The 23,236-nt window shown below is 39.0% G+C and overlaps 1 protein-coding gene across 10 annotated transcripts in view; it reads right to left on the bottom strand.

Moving 5' to 3' along the window:
- COBL (cordon-bleu WH2 repeat protein) overlaps positions 1–23,236 on the bottom strand; it is a 210,294-nt gene that overhangs the window by 79,277 nt on the left and 107,781 nt on the right. For 8 of the 10 annotated variants that reach the window (XM_049830389.1, XM_049830388.1, XM_049830391.1 and 5 more), the window contains one exon: positions 20,552–20,635. The exons of the other annotated variants lie outside the window; for them this stretch is intronic. In XM_049830389.1, coding sequence (XP_049686346.1) covers positions 20,552–20,635 — 84 coding nt within the window. The remainder of the gene's footprint in view (positions 1–20,551; positions 20,636–23,236) is intronic. 10 annotated transcript variants of the gene reach the window in all.

Below are 23,236 nucleotides of genomic sequence, written 5' to 3'. Positions count from 1 at the left end.
ACACACCAGCATAGGTCAGCAGTCAAGTTAGACTCTAGTCGAGCAAGGGTCTCGAACATGTACTGAACCACAACCATGAACTAAAGTCCATTTCAGTTCCATGTTGGAAGGAGGCAAGAAACAGCTGCAGTGCCTACATACGGTGCCATCAGGATTCACGGATCCATTGCTTCATGTTGTACTTGCCAGCTAGTTTTTTCCCTCTCATTAAACTTCTGAAATCTAAGGAAATTCCTTTTTTTCTAATGTACAAAATGCTTTCTTGGGGGCTAAGCAGTTTCATTTTAGTTTTTTTTTCTACCAGTCCTTCTAGCTGAAATTTAGCTTTCAAAGACTTTTTGGAAGGGCAAAGAGGAGCTGTTAAAATCACAGGAGTGTGAATGCTCAGAGTAACCTGGTGACTTAGGCATACCAGTCCCATTTTCAAAAGACATTGAAAAGTCAACTTTCTACAAGACTACCAAAGTCCATAGCCTGCTGAACTCAACACAAGCTAGGTTAAGAGCCTAAAGCAGAGGCCAGTCTGTGTTCCAAGGTCATCAACCTAGAATGCAATTATAAGATGTCTTTTGCAAACTACTCACTTTTCAAGAATCAACAGAGCTCTGACATCTTACGGATACTTCTGAAAATTTTCATGTTAATATTAATAAAATAATGTAAGATTAATCTATTAAAAATATAACTGCACTGCTGTGAGAATTCCATTTTACAAAATAGATGTGTATAAAAATGGAAGTCAGCTTATGTTTGTTTTCAGATGATATCCCTCATATATAACTCTCTTACCCAAAGCCCTGTTATTAGCATTTCCTTGATTTCCTGATGACACCAAGTGGCATTTAAAGGTCAGCAAGGAAGAGACTGCAGCTCGCCTGTGAGAGTGATTTGACTTCCCGTTCCCTGTCCCCACCGGTCAATAAAAATTTTTCAAAATGTCAAGTTCTTTTCTTGTGAGGTTGCTACAGCCAGGCCTTTCTTCCGCAGCTCTTTGCCAAAACTCACATATTTTAGCTCCCAGTCTTGTTATGCAATTTCCTTCTGAGAAGTTTTTAAATCAAAAGTAATCAATTGAGCTGTTTTTAAGCACTCAAAGTACCAGATGTATCAGCAAAAAATAAAGATTTTTATTTTTTCCAAAACAGAGACAAAAAAATAAGAATAAATGTATTAGAAAGGATTTTTTTTTTTTTTTTTTTTTTTGCAAGCATACCATGGGTAAATACAAAAGGTAAGATTTAGAGCAGGCAGACAAATCCATCTACTTAGTGACAAGAAGAATATTTATGCCTATTAGACATTTAAACTCCATTAATGCAAACTTTTATTGATTTGCTGAATGACACCACAGCTGATTACAACTGGCCATTTAAAATGCCAGACAGGTTATTTCAGACCTACTGCACAAATTGAAGTTGGAGGCTGCTTTCCTTGACATGATAGTGAAATTCCTTATACTAGCACTAAATCTGACAACACTGAAACTGAATTAATCCAACCTCCTGCTTCAAAACCAAAGCATATCACTTCAGTCATAAGATTGCTTGGAGGCAGTTTAAAAAGAAAACACAAGATTGTGATTACTTAGATTTTCCTTTCTAACCAGCCACATTGAATATGGTTTGTTTTTTGTACTCCCTGAAGCACTTGTGATTCTGGTACTTGCATACAGTCTGCAGTCAGAAAGGAAAAAAGTTACCCTTTTCCTGCTTTGACCTAAAAAAAAAATAAATGCTTTTTTATGCAATTTAATTTATGTTGCTTTATTATCTCATTGCATTTTGCTACTGGTAGGAAATGATCTGGCCACCCATCACGATATTAAAAGAGAAGGAACTATTTCATTGCCCCAACGGTAACCCATACGGGCAGCACCATGTTGATTTTCTATGTCTGATGAGTAGGCTTTCAAGGTTTTACTGTAAAAGTTTTGAGTTATACTTTGAAGTCTGTACAGTGCTATCTTACGCTTGTATAAGTTTATTACAGTATCTAGCTAGCAATTCCAGATCTTGCTGTCAGGGCCCGTTTGGTGGACACCAGAACTTCCACAGCCAGAATTAGAAATGCCCGAGAAAGTCCTCTCTCCTGTGCCCCTGCCAGTCCTCCCTCACAGTGGCCGACCACATTCCTCTCGTTTTAGTACAAAGTTTGTTGATCAGAACTCCTAGCAGTGCCAGGTAGGTCACCTCCCTTTACAAAGTCATCCACTTGTGTCTCCCAGCACTGGAGTAGCGTGACCCAGTCTGTCGCTGCCGAGGTTACGAAACCTTCCTATGACACAGGTCCACATCATCCGCAATTATGCTGTTCTATTGCTTAACTATCCTTACCATTAACATTTTTTTCCTTGTACCTAAACTATAATTTCCCTTCCTAGAAGTTTATCTGATTACTCCTTGTCCTCACTTGGGTAAGGTCATGCGATGTAAAGCATCTTTACAGCTAGGAGCACAACCCTGGTGTCCAGCTCCAACTGATTTATGGTCGCTTTGCACCTCCTGTGATGTCCAACCCCTTTTCCAGTAGAAAAGCTGAAGAACAACAAGAGGGAACTAGAGCCGTGGAAGCCTCCAGGAGAAAAGCTTTCCAGAACAGACCGACAGTCTTCGGTTCACTGTTTAGGCATTTCTAAGCAGGGAACAAGCGTGGGTAATAACTCAAGCCCTGTGCACTACACTGAGGACAAAGAGGGAGCCCAACCAGACAGAGCTTCCAAGAATCTTCTTTGGTTTTTGTTATACTTCTTGTGTGTGAAGCAATATTCAAAACTAATTTTCCAATTGAAAATCAGATGGATACTAAATGAATATGGCAAATTTCACAAGTAAGTTGATTACTTTTTTATGAACAGTCAAGGAGTTTGATGTTTGGGAATACGAACTTTTTATTCAAATTATCAGTAGGTTAGAAAACGTGGATTGGGAATACACGCATTCCAGCTAAACATGAACATGTATTTAAATTCTTGCAAATATAAAGCACCAGATGCAGTAAAACCAAGCCTACCTGCTAATATCATTATTACCTACTACTACCACTTCCCTCAGCATTCAGCCAGTCTGAGATCACAAATTTAATCTGAGTTCTCCAAAAGTGAATTCACTTACACTGCACATATAAAGCAGTGGAATACAGATCTATAAATTCAACAATGTATATATACTATCCAAGCAACTCAAAAACAAATCATTTATACTTTTTCAAGATTTTATGATAGATGTGATTCCTCAATGCTTTGAGAATAGAAGCTTTTAAATCACCTCTGGCGATTTAAAATTCAGTGTATTTCCTCCAAATAATTTCTCCTGTTTCCATTTTTCACTCTTCGGATTTTCCCAAGTCACACTACACTTCATGCTTAACAAAACCTTTGACTACTACTGCTACCCAAAATCACTCGTGTCAATCTGAAGAAGTCTTCCTGGTAGAATGAAGACGACAGTCATAGTATCAAGGGAAATGGATGCAATGATTTTTTTTCCAGCACAGCATTACACGCAGAAAAGGGAAGACAATCTAACTTGATTTATAATTGTGTGCTTGATTCGCATCTTCTGTTTAAGTGACAATGTGTTTCAAATAAATTCATAGTTTTAAAAAAAAGTAGCATCCCAACAGAATTCACAAAAAAAGCCCTTTCTTGACAGGAGAGTGTAGACACTACCCTTTCTGAACGGTGGGACAGACGGAAAGAAGGCAGAGCCACGTCTCAACGACTCAGAAGGTGGGAGCAGGCAGCACACTGCCTGGTGCTAAGGAGAAGACCAAAGAGTATAAATCAGTGTTCGGAAGGCACACATAAGTCATTTGTGTCCTCTCCTATCAACGTGGACACTGAAGTCATTGCACTAACCAGCAAGCATGTATTCTGTAGACCTCATGAATCAGAGCTGAGGAACTTGTTAAAAAGAAGGGAAACATATCTTTGACTCAGAGCTGTTGGCATTGACAAGTCAGCCTCAACTCAATGCAGTGAACATACACTTGCTACAAATCTTTCTAATGCGTAACTTAATTTCTGTCACTGTGTCCTATGAAGGATGAAAAATTGTTTTGCTGACATCTGAAGCTATTTAGCCACAAATGAAAGAAACTTAGGTTGCTAAACATTCTTTTCTGAACAAACATAACGGGCAAAGCAAGTAGGTGTACACTCAAAAAACCAAACTTGAGCTCAAAACCACACAAATCAATGTCTTTCCCTCTTAATATTCTGCTTTCCATGAGATTCTCAACTTCCACAAATACAGCTAAAAAGCTATGAAACATAAAATTATTGAAAGATATTTCAACATTGGTATAAATCCAATGACACCCACAAAATAGCCACAAGCTGCAGCACGTGTGCATTACAGGTATCTTTGTAAGTGGATATACTAAGATCACCATGTTTATTAAAAAGCACATGCATGTCCAATCCCTTAAAACGCCACACTAAGGTGGCAGACGCATCACAGAAATCATAGACATATATGCACAAGCTTCCCGAACATGCCAACTTCTTTCATGCCCTTCTTGTGCTATGTACCTGATACCTTGGGGTTTTTTGTTTGTTTGTGGTTGTTTTTTTTTTACTTTCTGGATGACAGATGCATTTTGAATACCCCTAAATGTAAATATTCTTGCTTTTGTTTTGGCTATGTAAACCCTAGTGAGGCAAACCCATCATTAACATAGCATAGAAAACATTTCTGCATCGAATATTTTCTATGCTGCTTGGTAGTTTAATGGAAACAGTGCTGTCCGTCACTCGAGTGGGAGGTAGGAGTGCAGGCTGCAGACACAATCTGAAGTGAATTCCATAGTCAAGCTGAACCACAGGTGACAATCTGGGATGCTGGCAGATGCTTAGGATAAGGTTTGTTTGTACTTCATACAAGTGTAAAATGATTTATCTTGACTTTCAGAAGTGTGTGGACAAGCTTGTGTCTCATTTGCTAGACTGCTGTCTTTTTTTTTTTTTTCCTTCTTCTTCTTTTTCTAATATCGTTTTGTGAAAATACCTGAATCAATTTATGTATAAAATGAACCCTCTCAGGGCTGATTTACATCCTTCTGGTCTGCTAAAAGCTTATTTCCTACAAGTCCAACTCTTTTCGTTACAGTGCACTGTCAATATGTGTCAGCATATAAAAAAAAGGCCGTATTTTGAAAATAGATTTTTCATAACTGTCAAAAATACAAATACGTAAAGGCAATATGGGGAGAAAGATTAAATCCAAAATATTCCCAAAAGGGAATGGCTAACAAAAAATAGGCAGTCAGCAAATTGAGCTACTCACATCAATTGTAATTTTTTTGATAGCTAAGTAAACATATCATTGCCTGATAGTGCAATAGATAGATGAGAATGAAAGATTTTTGTCACATTCTATGCCAGATCAAAAAAACCCAGAAGAGCTACTCTGTAAAGAAAAGGAAGGGGTTATCTATTCAAGATGAAGTATCTCATCAAATGGAGACAGAAGATGGGCTTGTAACAAGAGACGTGCAAGGAGTTCAGTAAATTATAAAAGGAAATGGGGAAAAATGTGGAAAACACTACAAGTCTCTCTTGGATATTCGTCCAAGTGGTACAAAAGCAAACGCAAAAGAAGTAGGAAAGAACACAGGAAGAAGTGAGGAGAGAAACAAAACCACAGTCATTATGGTGAAAAATGAAGCGAATCTGTTCACCGGATTTGACCAGAGAGGAAGTCCTTGCAGAAATTCAAAGACAAAAATCTGGAAAAGGAGAGGAGCAAAGCAAAAAGCAGAAGACTTCAATGGATGTGATGATAGCGTACTGGCTCGTATCCTGAGGAAGGGACAATGAACTAAGGAGACTGTGCAGGACAGAAACCATATTATGCAAGAAAACTCAATGACTGCTTATATGTTGGCTGGAAAGATGTCAACGTTAATGCTCACTTGTTGACATGAAGACAGTGAGGGAAAAGTCACGTGAACAGAACTCAAACTGGTAAAGATTCAGCACTGAAAGGCAAGGGGGTTAGTATATAGATTTGTGAATGTGTAATAAATATTTCTGTGGTAGGGATTTAACGCATACTGAGACATGGAACGAGGCAGAATGGAAGAAAATAATGAAAGAAACATTTTTAAACCTACCAAGAGAGGTCTAAAAGCCAATGACAGACGCTAGTGGAAAAATGCATTTTAAAGAAACCTGAAGAGGAAAGAATTACAGACAAAAATTCACATGGACTCCAAAATTCAATTCAATCCCAGTATAGAAAGAAGACAGAAAAATACCAAGCCAGAAGGAAAACAAGGAAAGAACATTTGAAAAGAGGCTATTTACACTTGGCCTTGGAAGGCCATTAGCAGATCTAGTGAGAGCAATCTTGGAAGACTGAGGACGGAAAAGGCCACATTTTCTGGGAAAAGGCTAGTTTCTCCTTTCACTTACACTTTTGCACTATGTGAAAATAGATTAGCTCAATCAAACAGTGTTCAACAACCAAGCTGAAAATCAGAATCTGTCTTTATTAATGGTCTGGCAACAGACTTCAGGAAACAGGGAGTTCAAAAGGTCAAAGACCAACAGCAAAAAAAAGATTTTCCGAATTTTCACTGGTGTTAAGCGTTCATCAATCATAAATAACCACAAAAAGGATCAGAGGTCTTGAGCAAAATGAATTCATCATTTTAGTAAGAGTTTATTTTCTGTAGGCTTACTAATTCTTTCAAATCAATCAGCCAATGTGTTTGGTTTATGGAAGACAGGAGTTGTTTTATTTGCAATATGTGTCCTTCTGAAATTCAAAATATTTTGAAAAACTGAGAAGAACTTCTTCTGCAATAAATTCTTTTAACATGTAGGAACTATCAAACCACTAAAGTTGATCATCTTCAATATATTTTCATTGTAGATATGCCAATTTATACTGGAGGAGGAGATGGAAACTTTGCATAAAACATACAATTTTAGAAATATCTGCTCTAATGTCTGCATAGCCAACTTTTATGGGGACCAGAATTATGAATGGAATGGTTCCTGGCATGAGTTTTTTGGGTGTGTATTTGTTTGGTTTTGAAGAAATAATTTTTGGTTTCTTAATGACTATTTTTATTCCAGTTAAATTAAAAAGTGTTTTCCTCCCATTTTAATGAAAGTGTTGTCATTACACAAGTTTTCCAGAGACAAGAAACATTAATGATCAATTCTCCTCATCTTTCAGTGTCTGCTGAAACTCTGACACGTCTGAGTTTTGGCCTCTGAAAATCTCCACTTATTACAGCTGATGATGAATGGAGAAAATCTGTACTGAAATTCAAAGCCAAATTTTCACCAAGATCTGCAAAACTTCTCTAATGTCAAAGGAATTGCTCTGATTTACTCAAGCTCAGGGAATTGAATTCCAGCTCCAGTCCCTATAATCCAATTCTGACACAAATACTTTGTTAATTTAGAATGAAGTTGTGCAACTGGTTTTCCCTTTGAAGTCTATGGTAACTGTAGGTGTTTAGCTAGAGGGAGACAAATAAAATCATCCAACTGTCAGAGCAAATTTTCAAAAAGGAAGTTTTACACTTCTTAATGGTGTAACACTGCCAAAAGTATTACTGAAAAACAATGCAACCTCTGAAGATTTTAAAACTTAAATTAGAAGAACAAATCAGCTTTTGAACTCTGAAATGAGTGCAAATCTTAACACAACTCCTAATTACAGAGTCACTAAGAGGATTCTAGCAACATGAATCAGAAGTCAAGAGCCAGGAATGTTACTGTTTCAATTAGCTCTTTCAGATGTTGGGATGCACACGCGTGCGTGTGTGCACAACTTGTGTGTGTACCTACATGTATCTACATACAAACACAGGTACATACACACACACAAAATTTATTACTCCAATTTGCTCTTTCAGATGTCTGTATGCACCTTGTGAGTTATGTACACATACTTACACACACTGAGTGCAATAGGCTGGGTCTGAAACCCTAAGGGGTGGCCTAGGCAAGCCCCCAAACTGTATGTGCATCTTTCATGCTGAGAATTTCTGGCCACAAGTACCAGCACTGAAGCAGACCAACCCTTTAAGGAGATATGACAGTACCAGCACTGAAGCAGACCAACCCTTTAAGGAGATATGACAGCTTGCTGCAGAAGACAAAAACAAAAGACTCACTCACAGGCATCGTGCTCACAGCTTGATGCTCAGGTATTGATGCCAACGAACCATTCTGAATTATAACGGCTAAGTATTTAGTCCCAGATCAACATCAGTGGCCAGGAGTACAGAGGTGAAGAGAAGGTTTAAAGACAACACTCTCCTGCTCAACAATGGATAGAGCACATCCAGGTGTCGTACACATCCATCTTCTGTTTCATAATACCTACAGAAATTAAGCTTGTCCCTTCAAAGGAGATGAACAATTTGGATAGAAAATACATATGCTTATACCGCAAAGAAGTCACAAGCAAATTCATTTCAGGATCTGAATCATGCATGAGCATGAAATTCAGATCCAAGCTTCCTCTCCATCCTGGAGGATTCTCCGAAGGCTATTCTCTTTGAAGAATAATCAATATCCTGAACATAGAATCATAGGATACCTCAAGCTGGAAGGGACCCATAAGAATCATCAAATTCAACTCCCTGCTCCTTGCAGGACTACCTAAAATGATGCAAGTTCAATAATTGGGCACAGAAGAACAGGTTAAGACTAAAGAAGCAGACCCCCCCTTTGAATTTTCTTAGAATTATATTCAAACGTTAGTTCAAACATCCTTGGCCTTTTATTTTTTTCCCCCGTTGTGAGCACTCATTATTATCCTTTTAACTCCGACCTTGTCTAGGCCACCCCACCTAAATAAAAGTGAAGCAAGAACACGGGATACTGCAAAATGACTGGAAGTACAGCTGTGCTGGAGCCCAAGCTACTTCAGCCTTTTCCCAGTTTTTATATATATATAAAAATATATATACACAATTTCACATTTTTGTTTTCCTTTGCAATATACTAGAGCCAGCTAAGTTTCTCCGAGCCTAGGACACCAGAGCTTGACTTGTGAATGTTTGTTATTCCTAAGAAACTAATTTCCCACTGTGTATAGCTTTGTTTCCTTTGTGAATTTAGTGTGAAATACTAAGAAATCACAGCTCTCCAGTCTGTTTATTCCTGCTGACTGGAGTATTCCAATCCACTGGAGTGCACTCCCCACTGAGGAGCTGTGGCAGAAACTTTTCAAGCACCGTCTCAAATTTAAGTAACATGTAAGTTAAAAACTGTGGAAACAGATAGAACATACACCTACGCTTGGACTTACACTGGCACGATTACATCTTAAACAGGGCAAGCAGTGCTGAGACTTCTGCTTACTTCTCTGGGTATGCACTGCTTCAGATAACAAAGAAAAACCTGCTTTTGCAATGAATTATTGGTCGGTGAAAGCCACTCCCTCCCTTTGCCACTGTTTGCAATTCATCTTCTACAAGACTTAACATGTGTACTTTGGGGTTTTCTCCTTCCTCAGTGAGAAAATGCTCTAGAAATTAAGCAACTTCAAGGGGTTTATCTGTGTCAACTGTCCATCAAAAAGGAACAAAGGTCTTACATTTTCAAAGATGACAGTGAAACAGTCGGAAAATCTTTGTCCATGCAAAAGAGAACCTGAAGTAGCACAAGAAAGAATGATTTTAAAATGGCCTAGTGTAGATAACGGCTAACAACTCATAAAGAGCACGATCTAAAGCCAGCTGAAACAAGCAGGAATTTTTCCACTGGCTCTAGTAAGTTCTGCATCAAGTCTCTGATGGTCACTCTAACCTTACGATGCCAAAAGACAGTAATGCTCTAAACTATGCTGCTGCTGTCATTTCTCCAGGAAATCTTTTTCTTCAGTATACTTTCAAACTCAATGAAAATCATGACAACGCCAGCACAGAAAGTATAGCTCTGATTTTTTTAAACATAAAATTTGGTGCCAGATACCCATACTTTAGTCTCTACTGCTAAAGAAACGATGAAAGTAAAGCACTTCCAGCAAAACACATATAAATCAAATCACAACCAATAGACTAGGACTTGTTTTAAAAGCGTGATCAAAACACAAGCTAAAAACCAAAATCCACAAAACCCAATGCACGATCAGATACCCTGATGTACAGCCTAGTTGTGTAACTATTTGACGACGGCCTAAAAAACCAAAACGTAACCCCCCCGAGATGATGTTAAACAGCATATGAACACTAGTCAAACAAAGCTAACAAACTACACTACTTTCACCCTCAGCACGATGCTTTCTTCTGATATAATACTCAGCCACAGGAAATTAAAAGTAGAACAATATATTAAGACAGTTCACAATCCAAATCAAAAACATTAAGAAGTCTCAAAGCGCTGCCTTTCCATAGATAGAGGATAAAGTGTTTGTGTTTTTTGGTTTTTTTTCTTGATTCAGACAGGTTGCGTAGAGTATTTTCTCCCCAAATCCTTTTTTTTTTTTTCTCCTCTTTTGGTGGGGGAGGGAGGAAGGTGTCACAACTTTGGAAAGGCAAGTTGCTTTTAATTAAATACTAGTTAATGACTTTGACTGACTTGTGCAATTGCCAGTATTTTTAGTTGATGCCGTCTTTCTGACCTGTAACCCTCTAAACTAGAACAAGCACGTTGTTTAGTGTTTGTTAAATTTAGACAGCACCACTACCCACTATTACCCCCTCCCACCGCTGCTGCACTAATCTCCCATGCCAGCTGCTCAAATGTTTACATTTGAAGGGCTTTCTCTGTGCAGAAACAGTCTCTGCACAGCATCTCTTATCTGTACATTTGCCAGAATCAAGGCAAGAAAAGCTTCACTGCTAGAATTCTTGTTTAATATATAGTCTTAAATGTTTCTTCTTCCCTTCCTCCTTCTGTCAAATCCATTGCCGTTAGGTTTTTACAAGGCAAACCTCCACAGTGCGCTTTCCTGACCTGACTCTTGTCCTATGCAAACAACTGTAAATCAGAACAAGCTTCGTTTAGAGCCCGTGAAATCACACCATCTCTGTGCTGAAACTGGGAGAGATCAAAATCAAGATGCGTACCCGAGCACTTGCTGGGATGGAAAGAAGAAAATGTTATAATCAGAGGAGGGGTGTGTGGGGGAACCAAACACTAACTATCATAAATCTACTGGTAATCTCTCCATCTTGCTATGTCAGTATACTTCAGAGACTGCCTAGAGAGCTCATGTCCTCGACATTGGTCGTACCTGGCTCTCTCACCAGGTCACCGAGGTACTAAACCAGAGAAACACTTAAACAGGTGCTTGGTATGACACTGAAAATTTCAGTGGGTCCAACACCTACAGCTCGCTCCTCACCTATTTAAGAACTCTGCAGGGCTACATCTTGCTATTTGCCTTGATCTGCTTTCTCTTCTGGCCTTCCAGCTGACCATTTATAAAACCAGAAATACTTTCCTTAGTTTCCCCAAGTATTTTGAGATCTGCTTAAAAGTATAAATGATACCCCCTCCCCCCCCCAAAAAAAAGTCAAGAAAATGGATCGGACTGAAAGCAATACTACTTCATGCTGTTGTAAAAGTCTTTAAAAAGACTTCCTGAAATTTGTCACACTCTTTCCCCTCTTCAGCTTGTGTCCCAAAATTCTGCTGAGAATTCAAATGAAATATTAAACACTGGAGAGTAAGAGAAAGAGCAATGACTGGAATTATTTTTAATCATTTCTGCTAAGCTCAAAGGGGAAGATCAGTACTGGAGCTGCACGTAAAAGACCAATGAAACCTAATTTAACAGTTGTTTACCAAAAAAAGAAGAAAGAGCGTGGAACAGCTCTGCAGACTACAGGCATTAGAAGGTCTCTTTCTGTAGTGATGAACAACTGAGCAGCACACACAGTACTTCGTGCTATACGGTCTTTGCTTCCTAGACACAACTCCTCTTTGAGTTAAAGGGAGATCTGTAAGGCCCGCTAAGCCTCATGGAGGTTTGACTTTGCATGAGAGAACGAAGCCATAAAGTTCACTTCGGAAAACTTCCCCATCAAAGTAAAATACATTTGTGTCCTGTCAGCAAATGTTGTTTTGCAAATGCTCCCTCACCTGCCATAAGATGTTATTGAGACATATGGTTTCACACGCTGCTAAGCGGCTTAGTTTTGCCAACGAACAACAATGCACAACAAATATGTGTGGAAATCATGAGATCATCTAATTAAAAGAAATGTTATTGTTTGCCACTACTTTTAATGAAATCAAGTCTTCACTGTCCGCAGAAGAGGCTGGAAAAGAACCAAATCCTATTAGCGCTCATGCTTCAGAAATTGGTTGCAAAAGAAAAGAAATTATACTTTAACCGGTGTTGAAAATATTCACTGTATCTAGACTCTACATATGCTAATAAGATATATTAGACTAATATAATAAATCTGTGGTTACATGTGATTCAGATTATGCCACTACAAAAACAGGTGTTACTGTCTGAAAAAAATTTTCCATTGTATATGAGAAATATGGAGTCGATGACGTACAATTAGCCATTTCGGATTTCATCTAATAAAGGGCATTGGCATAAATACACACTAATCTTTTCACTACAGTAGTTACATTTGGAAAGCTTTACAAGAAATATTTTGGATATCCATCACTAAATCAAACAGAAATTTACTTTGCAGTGGAATTAATAATTCCCTGACTCATTCCCAGACCATCCCAAACTTAAACATGAAAAGCATTTTATGTGCACAGAAATATGTGAAAGACTTTTTAAAGGAACTACATCTCTGCTTATCCAATTGCAGAAAAGCCTGATTGTGGGATAACTTTTCTTTAAAGGTGGTATTTTCCATACCACTGCATGCTTGCCAGTTACACTAAGAACAATATGCTGAACGAATTATGACTGAATATGAATTACAAGGCTATTATACACTATTAAGGGGCTCTGGTAATATTAAATACCAAGGAAGCAAAGCCTGAGCGGTTGAGATGTCACTAGAAAAATCTCAAATGGAATTTAAGTTTGTCTTTGGGTTATTTTTAATGTCCTTTTATTAATGCAAATTAAAAGCCATTGGTCTTATTAGCAGTTGCTTTATTCTATTTTTTTCTAGTGAGTTAACTTCAGAACTTTTCAGTGAAATCAGTAACAAAAAATGAATCAGACATAAAAGGACTTGGGTGGTTAAGGGCGTGTCACCAGGTCTTAATTAAACGTCGGAGGGAGATATCTGAGCCAACTTAGGCCACGCCAACTGGGTACATCCACAGCATGGAGAACGATGCCACGCAGCCCAGGTCTGGAAGCCCAACTGCCTCACACTAGCCTAACTTACACGCTCCTGTTAGACTGGGCCTCCCTAACTCACACCTCACTAAGCCTGACACATACCCTTCTGATGTGCTCACTCCCACTTTGGTGCCCGAATTCCGCTTCTGGGCGTGCTGAGCACGAAAAACCACCGAGAAGCCATGTTTCTAACCTCCTGCCTAAACTCCACCAGGATCCACGGAGCTGGCACATCTCTCCACCTTCATCAGCCAAGGGGCTTGATCCCGTAGGTGTGCTTAAGGCACAACTAAGAAACCTGGCTCCGCAAAAACGTAACTGCTAGCCGAGGCAGCTATGGTATTTCTCTCCTGTCTTGTCCTGCCCCCCGCCCCAAGTTCAATGATTCAGTAAGAATATGGTAAATCCAGGCTCATGACCTTCTTCTAATTGAGAAAGGAAGAAACTTCCCTCTCTCGTGAGCAGAGGGAGATTATTCTCTGTTCATGGACATGAATATGAGTTTAGCTAGAAAGAGACTGAGATTAGGGCGCTCCTCTGGGCAGCGAGCAACAGCCATTTGGCTCCTCCAGTTCTAGCTTCAGTGACTACTTATTTGCTAGATCTAACATCTGCTTAGCATAAAACATAGAAAAACATCTCTGGTGCTGGCACCGGAACCCAGAGCTGCCACCGCACTTAAGCTGTTTCGTTACTGGTCTGAATAGTTAAGCTTGCTCTCGCTCTCTCTTTCTGAGTCACTGAATATTTGGGTACTTTTACAAAAGGGTGCTTCCCACATCAAGAATACCTCACAGCTTTGTTCCAGGCAGTCTCCAGCCCAGCAAGTATTTTGGTTTTCTTTGCAAAGGAGGAAATAACTCCCTCAGTAATGGTCCTGAGAGAGACAGAAGATCGGCTGGTATCTCTAAAGGCAAAGAGGGGAACTGAACTTGGCTCTCCCACGTTTTAGCTAACAGTGGTAGGTGGTACGCTTTTAGAGTAAAAGCTTTAAATACCTAAAACTAGCAGCTGACTCGAGGTTTCAATCTTGAGCAGCGGCAGGTAGCAGATGCAGAGGATGGGCAGTGGTTGACATGCAACTCCTGCCGTGCAGATTTCAGTGCCTTCCAAACTTGGGAAATCTGAGTCTGGGATGCTTAGATCCAGCGCGCAATGGAAGCCCACGCTGCTGGGTATTTAAAACAGGCACTGCCAGGCACAGTTGTGTCCGTTTCCTTTTGTAGATATGGCCCTAACTCAAGCCCTTTTGATTCAATTTGATCCATTTCTCTCTGTTCATCTCAGAACACCTCTTGAGAATATTTCCTTCAAAACGTCCTGCAAAAACCACTGCAGGAACTCAAGTTTCTGAGTTGCCTTTTTAAAAGCAACAACTTGAATGCGATGCGTTGTGATGATTTTACTCTGAACCATGCAGTTTTATGTGAAGATGCATGTTCTGTCAACCAATGACTACACGATAATCTTTTGTTTTTAATAAAACCTTTACAGTTGCAAAAAAAAGTTTAGAAATGTGACCTCTACAGAACTAATCCTCAGAAGCCAAATGGAGGGAAGGGAAGTCCACCCTAAATGATGTTTTCAAATCTCATGATCATAAGCCACTTTTGTGTGGTGAGGGCAAGAGCTGACAAGTGATTTTTGAATGCATGAAGTTGGCAATCCTGTGGTAGTACAAGCCAAGCAGCACAGACAGAACAGGGGTCAGCCGACAGACATGTCTCTTCACCAGATACTGGTTTTAACAGCTTGTAACTTTACCATGCTTTAACTGTAGATGCTGAGACTTTCCATCCCAGGTGTCTGCCTCAGGCTATTTTTTTCTTTTTTTCTTCTTTTCTTTTTTTTGGAGCCAGAGTAGTTCAGCTGGTTCTGAGATTTTTTCTGTTGTTGTTGTTTTTTTAATACTAGCTCCAAGGACTTTTTCTTTGAATAGGTCTAGTAACACCATGCTTTGTGCTTTGGAGCAAGAACTTGGTCTGGTGGCAGGCAGCCACTGTTTCAAGCTCTTGCCTTCTGCTATCACATACTGCAAGAAAAAATCTACAGATATTACGTAAAAGCATCTATGATTCACATGAACAAAGACTATTAATATCCTGTAAGTGCACGCCACAAAAGGAGGTGGGTAGAGCTGCATCTCTTCAGCAGCCATAATCTGGCTGAAAGGCACCTCCATGGGCCACCTAATCTATCCCTCTGCTCCAAGGCAGAATCAAGTATGTGTAGCTCATTCTCTAGACATTTTTGGAGACTGTACAGATTAGGTGATGATAAGGATTTCACAGCCTCTTTAATAACCTGCTCCCTTGTAAAACCTCCATGCAATCAAATTTTTTTCCTCTAACATCCAAGTTAAATTTTCATTGCTATATATAAAGCACATTACTTCTTGTCCAGCCCTCAGTAGACAAGGAGACAGAAAATTGATCACTGTCATCTTTGCTACCTATTGGAATTCTCTGAATGCCAGTCACAAGCCCGTTGGCTCTGGCAAACCTATCTTCTTACCAAGGAAACTTAACAATAAAATGTTTGGGTTGGTTTTTTTTCTTCCAGAGAGTATCACAGGATACCAAAATAAAACTAACTCTACTGTGATGGTGAACCTTATCCTGAGATATCTGGTATTTAATAAATCTATTTTTCTTCTAGTCATGTGAACAGTTGCACAAATGAAAACATTTATAACTATATTGTGCCTTCCCTAGTGTCATCCTGTGCCATCTAACTACTGGCTTACAGGCATCCTGTAACAGAAGACTGGGGGCAACAAATCAGTCTGCTGTAGTATTTAAGCAACTCTCAAATTTGGCGAGTTTTACGTTTTGCAAACCAAGCCACTCTAAGCAGTATTGGTTCAAGGCCAGATCACAACCTACGCCTTTGACAGCTGTATAAAATGCATCAGAACTATCCCACGATTTGACCCTGCTAGTACAAATAAACACACGTAACCAACATCATCCTAAGCATTACCAGGAGACCAAGAAGCAAGAACATGAAAACAGGAATTTAAAGTGAATGTGACTGTCAGACACAAGGACATGTTAAAACTAGATGGCTGTTAACTTGTATTTAGATGCCACGGGCAGTATTCTCATTCCTACTGCCCAAAACAGTACGTGGCCACGTGAGGTGAAATCCTTGACAGCAGACGGCATTAACTGATCACCTGGGACCTGACATGGTTGAAGAGAAATCACATTTCCAATTGCTTTTGCGTAAATATACTTGATCCTTCTTTCCAACCACTTCTGAACTGGGAAAGCATATCTTGAATTATATAACTTCTGCCATCAAGGAGGCCATAAAAGGTTGAGTGCATTAAGAGCAAACAAGGCCCTGAAAAGGTAAATAATCTATTTTTTAAAGGCCTTTATAGGGAAAATAGCTGTTCCCATCATTTAAGAAGTGACTGCTGAGGTTACTAATGCACCAGATGTCCTGATGACTTTAATCAAACACTAGCACAGTATTTTCTTCTGGAACGTGATACTGCAATTACATATGTACTATGAAATAAAACAACCCCATACATATATCCTAAACCTATCTAATAACTGTTTGGAATTTAAAATTACATTGTATTTTCCGATGGTTTTGTTCATGAATATATCTAATAATAGCCACGACAGATTCATGAAGCTGGGAACTACTGGACTGCCTGCTTCATTTAGGTTCACTGATTGAGTAACACCTCTAGTTAGACATACAGTGAAGACCAGATTTTTTAAAAATGGTCCTGGTGAAAATCCTCTAACATTGCTCTGCTGAAGCCCTGTTTGAACTAGAGAAACCTTGTGTGATAAGACATTGTGCTGAAGTTTCAAATCCTCTGGTAAGTGCCCCTGGCTGTACTTCCAAATATTTTTTTCCCAAGCTGATTTATTACATAAACAAAGTCCACATCAGAGCTACACGTTGTTCAGCACTTGGGACGTTGTTTTTTCACTCTTGATTTATGAAAACATGAAGGCCCCAAAAATAAAAACAGCTAATTTTAGTACTGCGTTCCAAATATCGGGTTTCATCTTGATCAGCTGTTTGCTTGAGGACAGTGACACCAAGCGGCAGAAATGACTTAAACTCCCTTCTTTCCCCCGGCTGTTCTAAATTCCAGCTCTGACTGTCCGCCTTTGGCACACAAAAAGTGGAATATGGTTAAGTGGGCTGCAACTTCTAACTTCTTTATTTGTATGTTGTATTTATACACAACTGTATTTCAACAGCATTTGATTTGTGTAAAGTTAACCCAGATAGAAAGCTCATCTGCTTAGCACAAAACTGGAACGGATTAAGGGAAAAGATTTCTGTTTCATTTACAACACACCACTAGATTTCAGATCCTTGACTGGCGTGTTGTATAATCAACTGCTGCACTCTAAGGATTGTCATGGAGGATTCTTTTCTTGCATTTTTACATCCTCTAAGGTGTTAACAAATTCTTCTTTTTTCACCTTTATTTTTGCTGATACTGTGAGCAAATGTCCTTTCACCTCAATCATAAGTGTTGACTTTCCCATCGTGACTTTGAAAATCTGCTTCCCCATCAGCAATCCCAAGTATTTTTAGAGGCACTAATAATTCCAGTAATAATTAGATAAATATGGCACTGATAATGGTTTGGTGGTTAAAAAGCGAATATAACTTGTGCTTGAATAAATACTAAGGATCTCTTGCTTCCTGCACCTTTATTCCATTCCTTCATATTGCCCAGTTTAAAAAAAAACAACACAAAAAACAAACACCCAATCAATTCCCAGAATAGAATCATTACTTCTTCTACCATTCAGTGCACATCACCACCACATAATACTGAGGAAAGGATTTAAACTAAGCATGCCGAAATTCATGCCGTTACCCCAGTAGTACTTCATGAGTCACATATTTCCTTATAGGCAAGAAAATTTTCCTAATCCAGCCAGTGTATCTCCTGGCACTACGCTGAAGGCAATGGTGAACTATTTTCCTTTCAGAAATAAAGCTAAAACTTTGGCTTTGATTCCCACAAAGCAAATGCAAAATACTTTCAGATGACACAAAACAGTAACAGAAAGTAGACCTGAGGAAACCTCTACTGAATGACATTTTGCCAAAAGTCCTATCTTAGTTCAATGAAACTTCTATATAATGAGTTCTAAACGTGTATTTTTCATATATGGCTATGTAATATACCGCTCATTTTGAATAAGGATGCTCATTCCAATGAAGTAAATAAGTAAGGATATCTGTCGAGCAAGTGGACTAAAGCATTACTCGGAACAATTGAGGGTCTCAAAAGTCTAGCCCATAAGGAACTGCTAAGCTGAATTTTAAAAATTATAAAATGCTTTCATTGGCATTCCCACTTGAATTTTATCTTACATTAATACAAGTTATCTATGCCAAGTTTACAGTATTTTAGAATTTGTCACCTAAGACGTCACAGTTGTTGACCTTTTTCTTGAAGCCCATCTAGCCTGTTCAAAGAATGGACCTTCTGTGCTGCTGAGCAGATCTGTTAGACTAATTTTATACATCTTCTGCAAGCTTTAACAGAATAGTACCAAAATAAATGGAACTACGTCAATATGTTCATTTAAGCATGTATTTATGTCTTACCAGGATCGGTGGTCATACAAATACAGGTGTCAAGCCAGAAATGAAAGACGTAAACACTGAACAATGGCTACATTGTTCTTGAAGATTAATTGCTCAAGAGGAAAGCGGGGGGGTGGGGGGGGGATTAAATCCCTGCTATGTTCATGTAACTGAGTAAAAAGAAAATGTTTTTTACCTCTTCAAGATCCCTTTGTTCCCTATCACCTGTGCCTTTAGAAGACTGTTACATGTCCAAGACAGTTTTGAAACTTTTTTCATCAGTGTCAAAGGAAAAAAAAAATAAAAATCTTCATTTATGATTTGCCCTATAAGATTTCCTACAAAAATAGATGTCTCTCTTCTAAGGAAAGCACCACACACTAGTGTAAAAGACAGTTCAGAGTATCTGAACTACCTTCATATCCTCATTTGGAATCCTTCCTCTTTCTCTTCCTCCTCTTCTAGTAGCTGGGTATCAAGATATTGAGATTAATTTATAACAGCAGTAAATACTAACCACAAATTGATTTTATTTTGGCAGAGCTTGTGATGTTTTTTTCTATACTTTTACCTAGTATATTTCAAATACCCACATCACCCTCTAGTAGCACTATATATTAACAGAGCTCTCTCACTAAAACATTCATCTTTATAGCGTCACCCAAATTTTTAGTGTTACAAGCAGCTCTCCTGTTTCGGTACTCTTTCATTACGAAGTCTTCACATTTGCAGAGGTAGGTGTTTTTTAACCTCGCAGCCAATCATTTCTCCATCTATTTCTCCTTTTTGACTTCTTTTATATTATCCTTTTTATCTGGGATTTGTTCTCTCACTCCTCCGTTTTTCCCACTATTTTCCGTCACCTTTCTCTGTGGCTAGTCAGCTGTACATTTTGCAGATCAGCACTCCTTTTCCAAATACCTGTTTGTGAAAGGGGGATTCAGAGCTGAACCTTACATTTCAGACTTCTATCACGTCATCAACAGCCTCTTCTCCAGGTTTTGAAAATATGGTAACAAAAAGCCAAGTAATGAAAAGCAACAAAAAGACACACCATTTGATTACTAATCCACCAGAACAGCCTTACAAAAATATTTAGGATTCACACTTCCTAATTAGATACCTAAATCCTCGTAATTTAGCAGTCTGTCAGGCACTTAAAAACCTTTCTAAATACGGTTCACAGGATTTTAGTACCCCAAAACTTACTGAAGTACGTAACAAAAAACCTTTCAGCTACTTCCAGTGTTTAAAGCAAAAGTAATCTCTACCCCCGAGCTACTTATGAAACAAATGGAATGCTGCCATGCTGCAGAAGACCTGTAAAGGGATAAAAATGAGAGGTGTGGTTTTCTAAGAAAACAGCCCCCTCTAAATGTCACCGATAAGGCAAACATACTCTTGCATCATGCAGTACTGCCACTGTCTTACAGTCACAATACCTATGTCCTTGGTTAAAACACTTTTTGCTCACAACTGCTTAGAATTTAACTTCGAAAGAAACTTTATTTATAGTGAAGTTAGCAAGTTTTATTTGAAGACAGTGCATTGCATTTTAACTTCTTCAAGATACGCGAGCTGTGCACTCAAGCAACTAAGCCTGCTAAGAAGTAAGCTATTTCTACTTGGCTAAGCATCAGGAATAGCAGTGGTGTCTGGTTATTCAAACTGCGGGATCTAATAGGAAGGCAATAGCATCTACAAGCCGTGTTAGTACTTACATCCAAGCTTCCTTCACTTGTAGATGCAGAACTAAAAACATCCTCCTCACCACAATCTCTGTTCATCCTCAAATGTTCTTCTGTCTGCAACACAAACAAGTATCCTACACAGCAGCAGCAAAGGAAACAAAACAGCAAAAACATGCCAGAGCAAAGCATCAAACCTCATTACAGAACCAAGACAAACTGTCTCGGTAGTGCTGGACCTGATTGCTGAGAAACTGAAGTAGTCTGCAAAATTTCTCTGATGTAGGCAAGGCCCTAAGAAATCTATCAGCAGAAAAATTTTAAACCAAGAATATAAAGAAACGGAACAATTCTTGGGCAAGGAGGAGAATAGGTAGTAAGCAACTCCTGTAGCACCAGGGACCAGACTGCGAGTCTCTGCTATACCCTTACACGCAGCGGAACAAGCAGAGAACTTCTTCCCTGCCCCTGTCACTGATGGGACTGTTCCTCTGTGCTAGCACGTACCCTACTTCATTCCAGATCCCACGATTGTCTGCACAGGGCCTCTGCTCTACCGGATTGCTTAGCAGTGCCAATTTGGTCTGGATTTAGCCTCAGGCACATGACTACATTTCACATAAAAAAGATACGGAGTTCATGCCACCTTTAGGTTTTTTATGCCAGCTGCAGGAGAACAGAGGGTAACTGATCCAGCATAAAATTAGAATGGAGAGAACAAGATGATACCTGATCTGGCATTAAGCCTGGCAGTACAAAGTTAACCAAAGAAATACATTCAACACATTTGTATCAACCGTGAGGAACAGGAGGACTCTGCTTTCTTGGTATGTCACGATGTTTTTAATATAGCAGAAAGTTTTTTTCAAAAAGTTAGATCTAGTGTATTGTCATACCGCGATTATTGCTTTCAGTGAGCTAGCTGAGAAAGAAGGCATGTGCATGGGCACGGAAATCTGAGCGTAGGCCTGTAGTGTGCAGTGACACCTGATCCAGGACGGTTTGCAACACAGGCTAATACTCTTCTTCCCTTGTAAAAGAAATTGCCCTCCCCTTGTAAAAGCCTGCAGCTCTGCAGCACTACTACTGTGCAAGACTTTGGACAGCTCTTACTATCAAATAGTTCTAAAATACAGACTATGCATGACCACATATATACATACACACACAGCATCACTGCAAATCATAATGCAAATAAACAAAAAATAAAACAAATAAGCAGAACCAACTTAAGTCTTGCAGAGGAGTAAAAAATGTAAGAATAACTGTAAAGAGCAGAGTTTAGGAAATCTGGGCCTTCGATCCCAGTGCCCTAAAATCACAGGGCATCCCATCATATAAGCCCTTTATAAACCTACCAAATCCTTTCTTAAAAGAACTTAATTAATTTGCCCTCATTCTGCTAACTAAGTCTGTTTAGCAGTTTCACTGCTGTTTTTTGGCTAGAGATCTTCCACAATAGCAAGCCAGATGTATTATGGCTAGTTAACACCTGCTTGCTCCTGTGTGCTGCGTTACTCTTCGGGTTTCAGTAATTCTTCCATCTATTTGGGTTCAAACTCCTAGAGGTTTGTATTGAAAAGGCAACAATGACTTCCTTGCTAGACTAAACAAAGTAACTGATTTAGTTTCTTTTCCAACAGAGTGTTTGTCCTTTGCAAGCAGGAGTCCAATAAAGAAATGACCAAGAAAAGTCGATTAACTTGTCAGAACTAGCAGCAAGAAAGACTTAGACCTTTACCTCAGATTTAGAAGTAGTTTCTCGTACTTGTTTCTACAGTTCCTACTTTTTCCCAGGTCAAATACTACTTATAACTTGTTAACTGATCCTCAATATCCTTAACATCTATTAAAATTTGTATTTTAAAACCCCTCCTTTGTGATTAACAAGCACGAGGAAGAGAATAGGAATAAGAGAGGAGTTTGCAATCTCGGGACACTCATCCCAAACTCAGCTGTGAGAAATCCACTGCAGTAACCACAGAATGGGATGCTTCGTAGCAACTTTTTCTAAGGTTGCAAGTGTATATATTTTACAAGTTAAATCCGAGCTGCTTCAGGAGTTTGAACTCCAAGAGCACACACTTCTTACTGAAGTTCAGAAAAATTGAATCAGAGGACAAACTATAATGCAGAAACTGCATGCTGCAATATATTTGGTTCTTCCAGAGGAACTACAGCCTCGCAGCGTGCTCTAGAGGCTCAAGCTGAGCTCCCTTGTTTACTTGATTATTCCAGGCAGATACAGCATTATTGCCCCAGTTACGCTTTTGTTCCCTTCTAAATGGGAAATATTTTCTTACAGAGGATAAACACTCTGAAAGTGACTGACTTCCTATCTCATAAAATACAGTTTCCATGTGTCCTTTGTAAGGTGCTAAGAACAGCTCAGCATCCATGACGGATCAGATTTTTCAACACAGTAGTTCCCAGTGTCCCTAAAGGAAGCTATTCCACAGCAAAAGCACTCCAAATTCAATCATAATGGAAAGGGCAGAAAACTAATAAGGATTTTTGAAAGCTTTCACAGTTATAAAAACATAACTGAGAAGACTGGAAGGGTAAGTGAAACACTGATCCACTAACAAGCATATGTTTCTTAATACCAGTTAATCAGCCACACATTTTATGATTTCACTGCAAAAACCTTGGAGGCCTTTTTAAACTAAACGAAAGAAAAATCCCTTTTTACTCTGACATCCTGGAGTATTAAATACT

The sequence above is a fragment of the Accipiter gentilis genome, chromosome 27 (assembly GCF_929443795.1).
Source record: "Accipiter gentilis chromosome 27, bAccGen1.1, whole genome shotgun sequence".
NCBI classification, from domain to species: domain Eukaryota; kingdom Metazoa; phylum Chordata; class Aves; order Accipitriformes; family Accipitridae; genus Astur; species Astur gentilis.
Note: the sequence above shows the minus strand (reverse complement) of the source record. Positions and strands in the feature narration are given on the sequence as shown.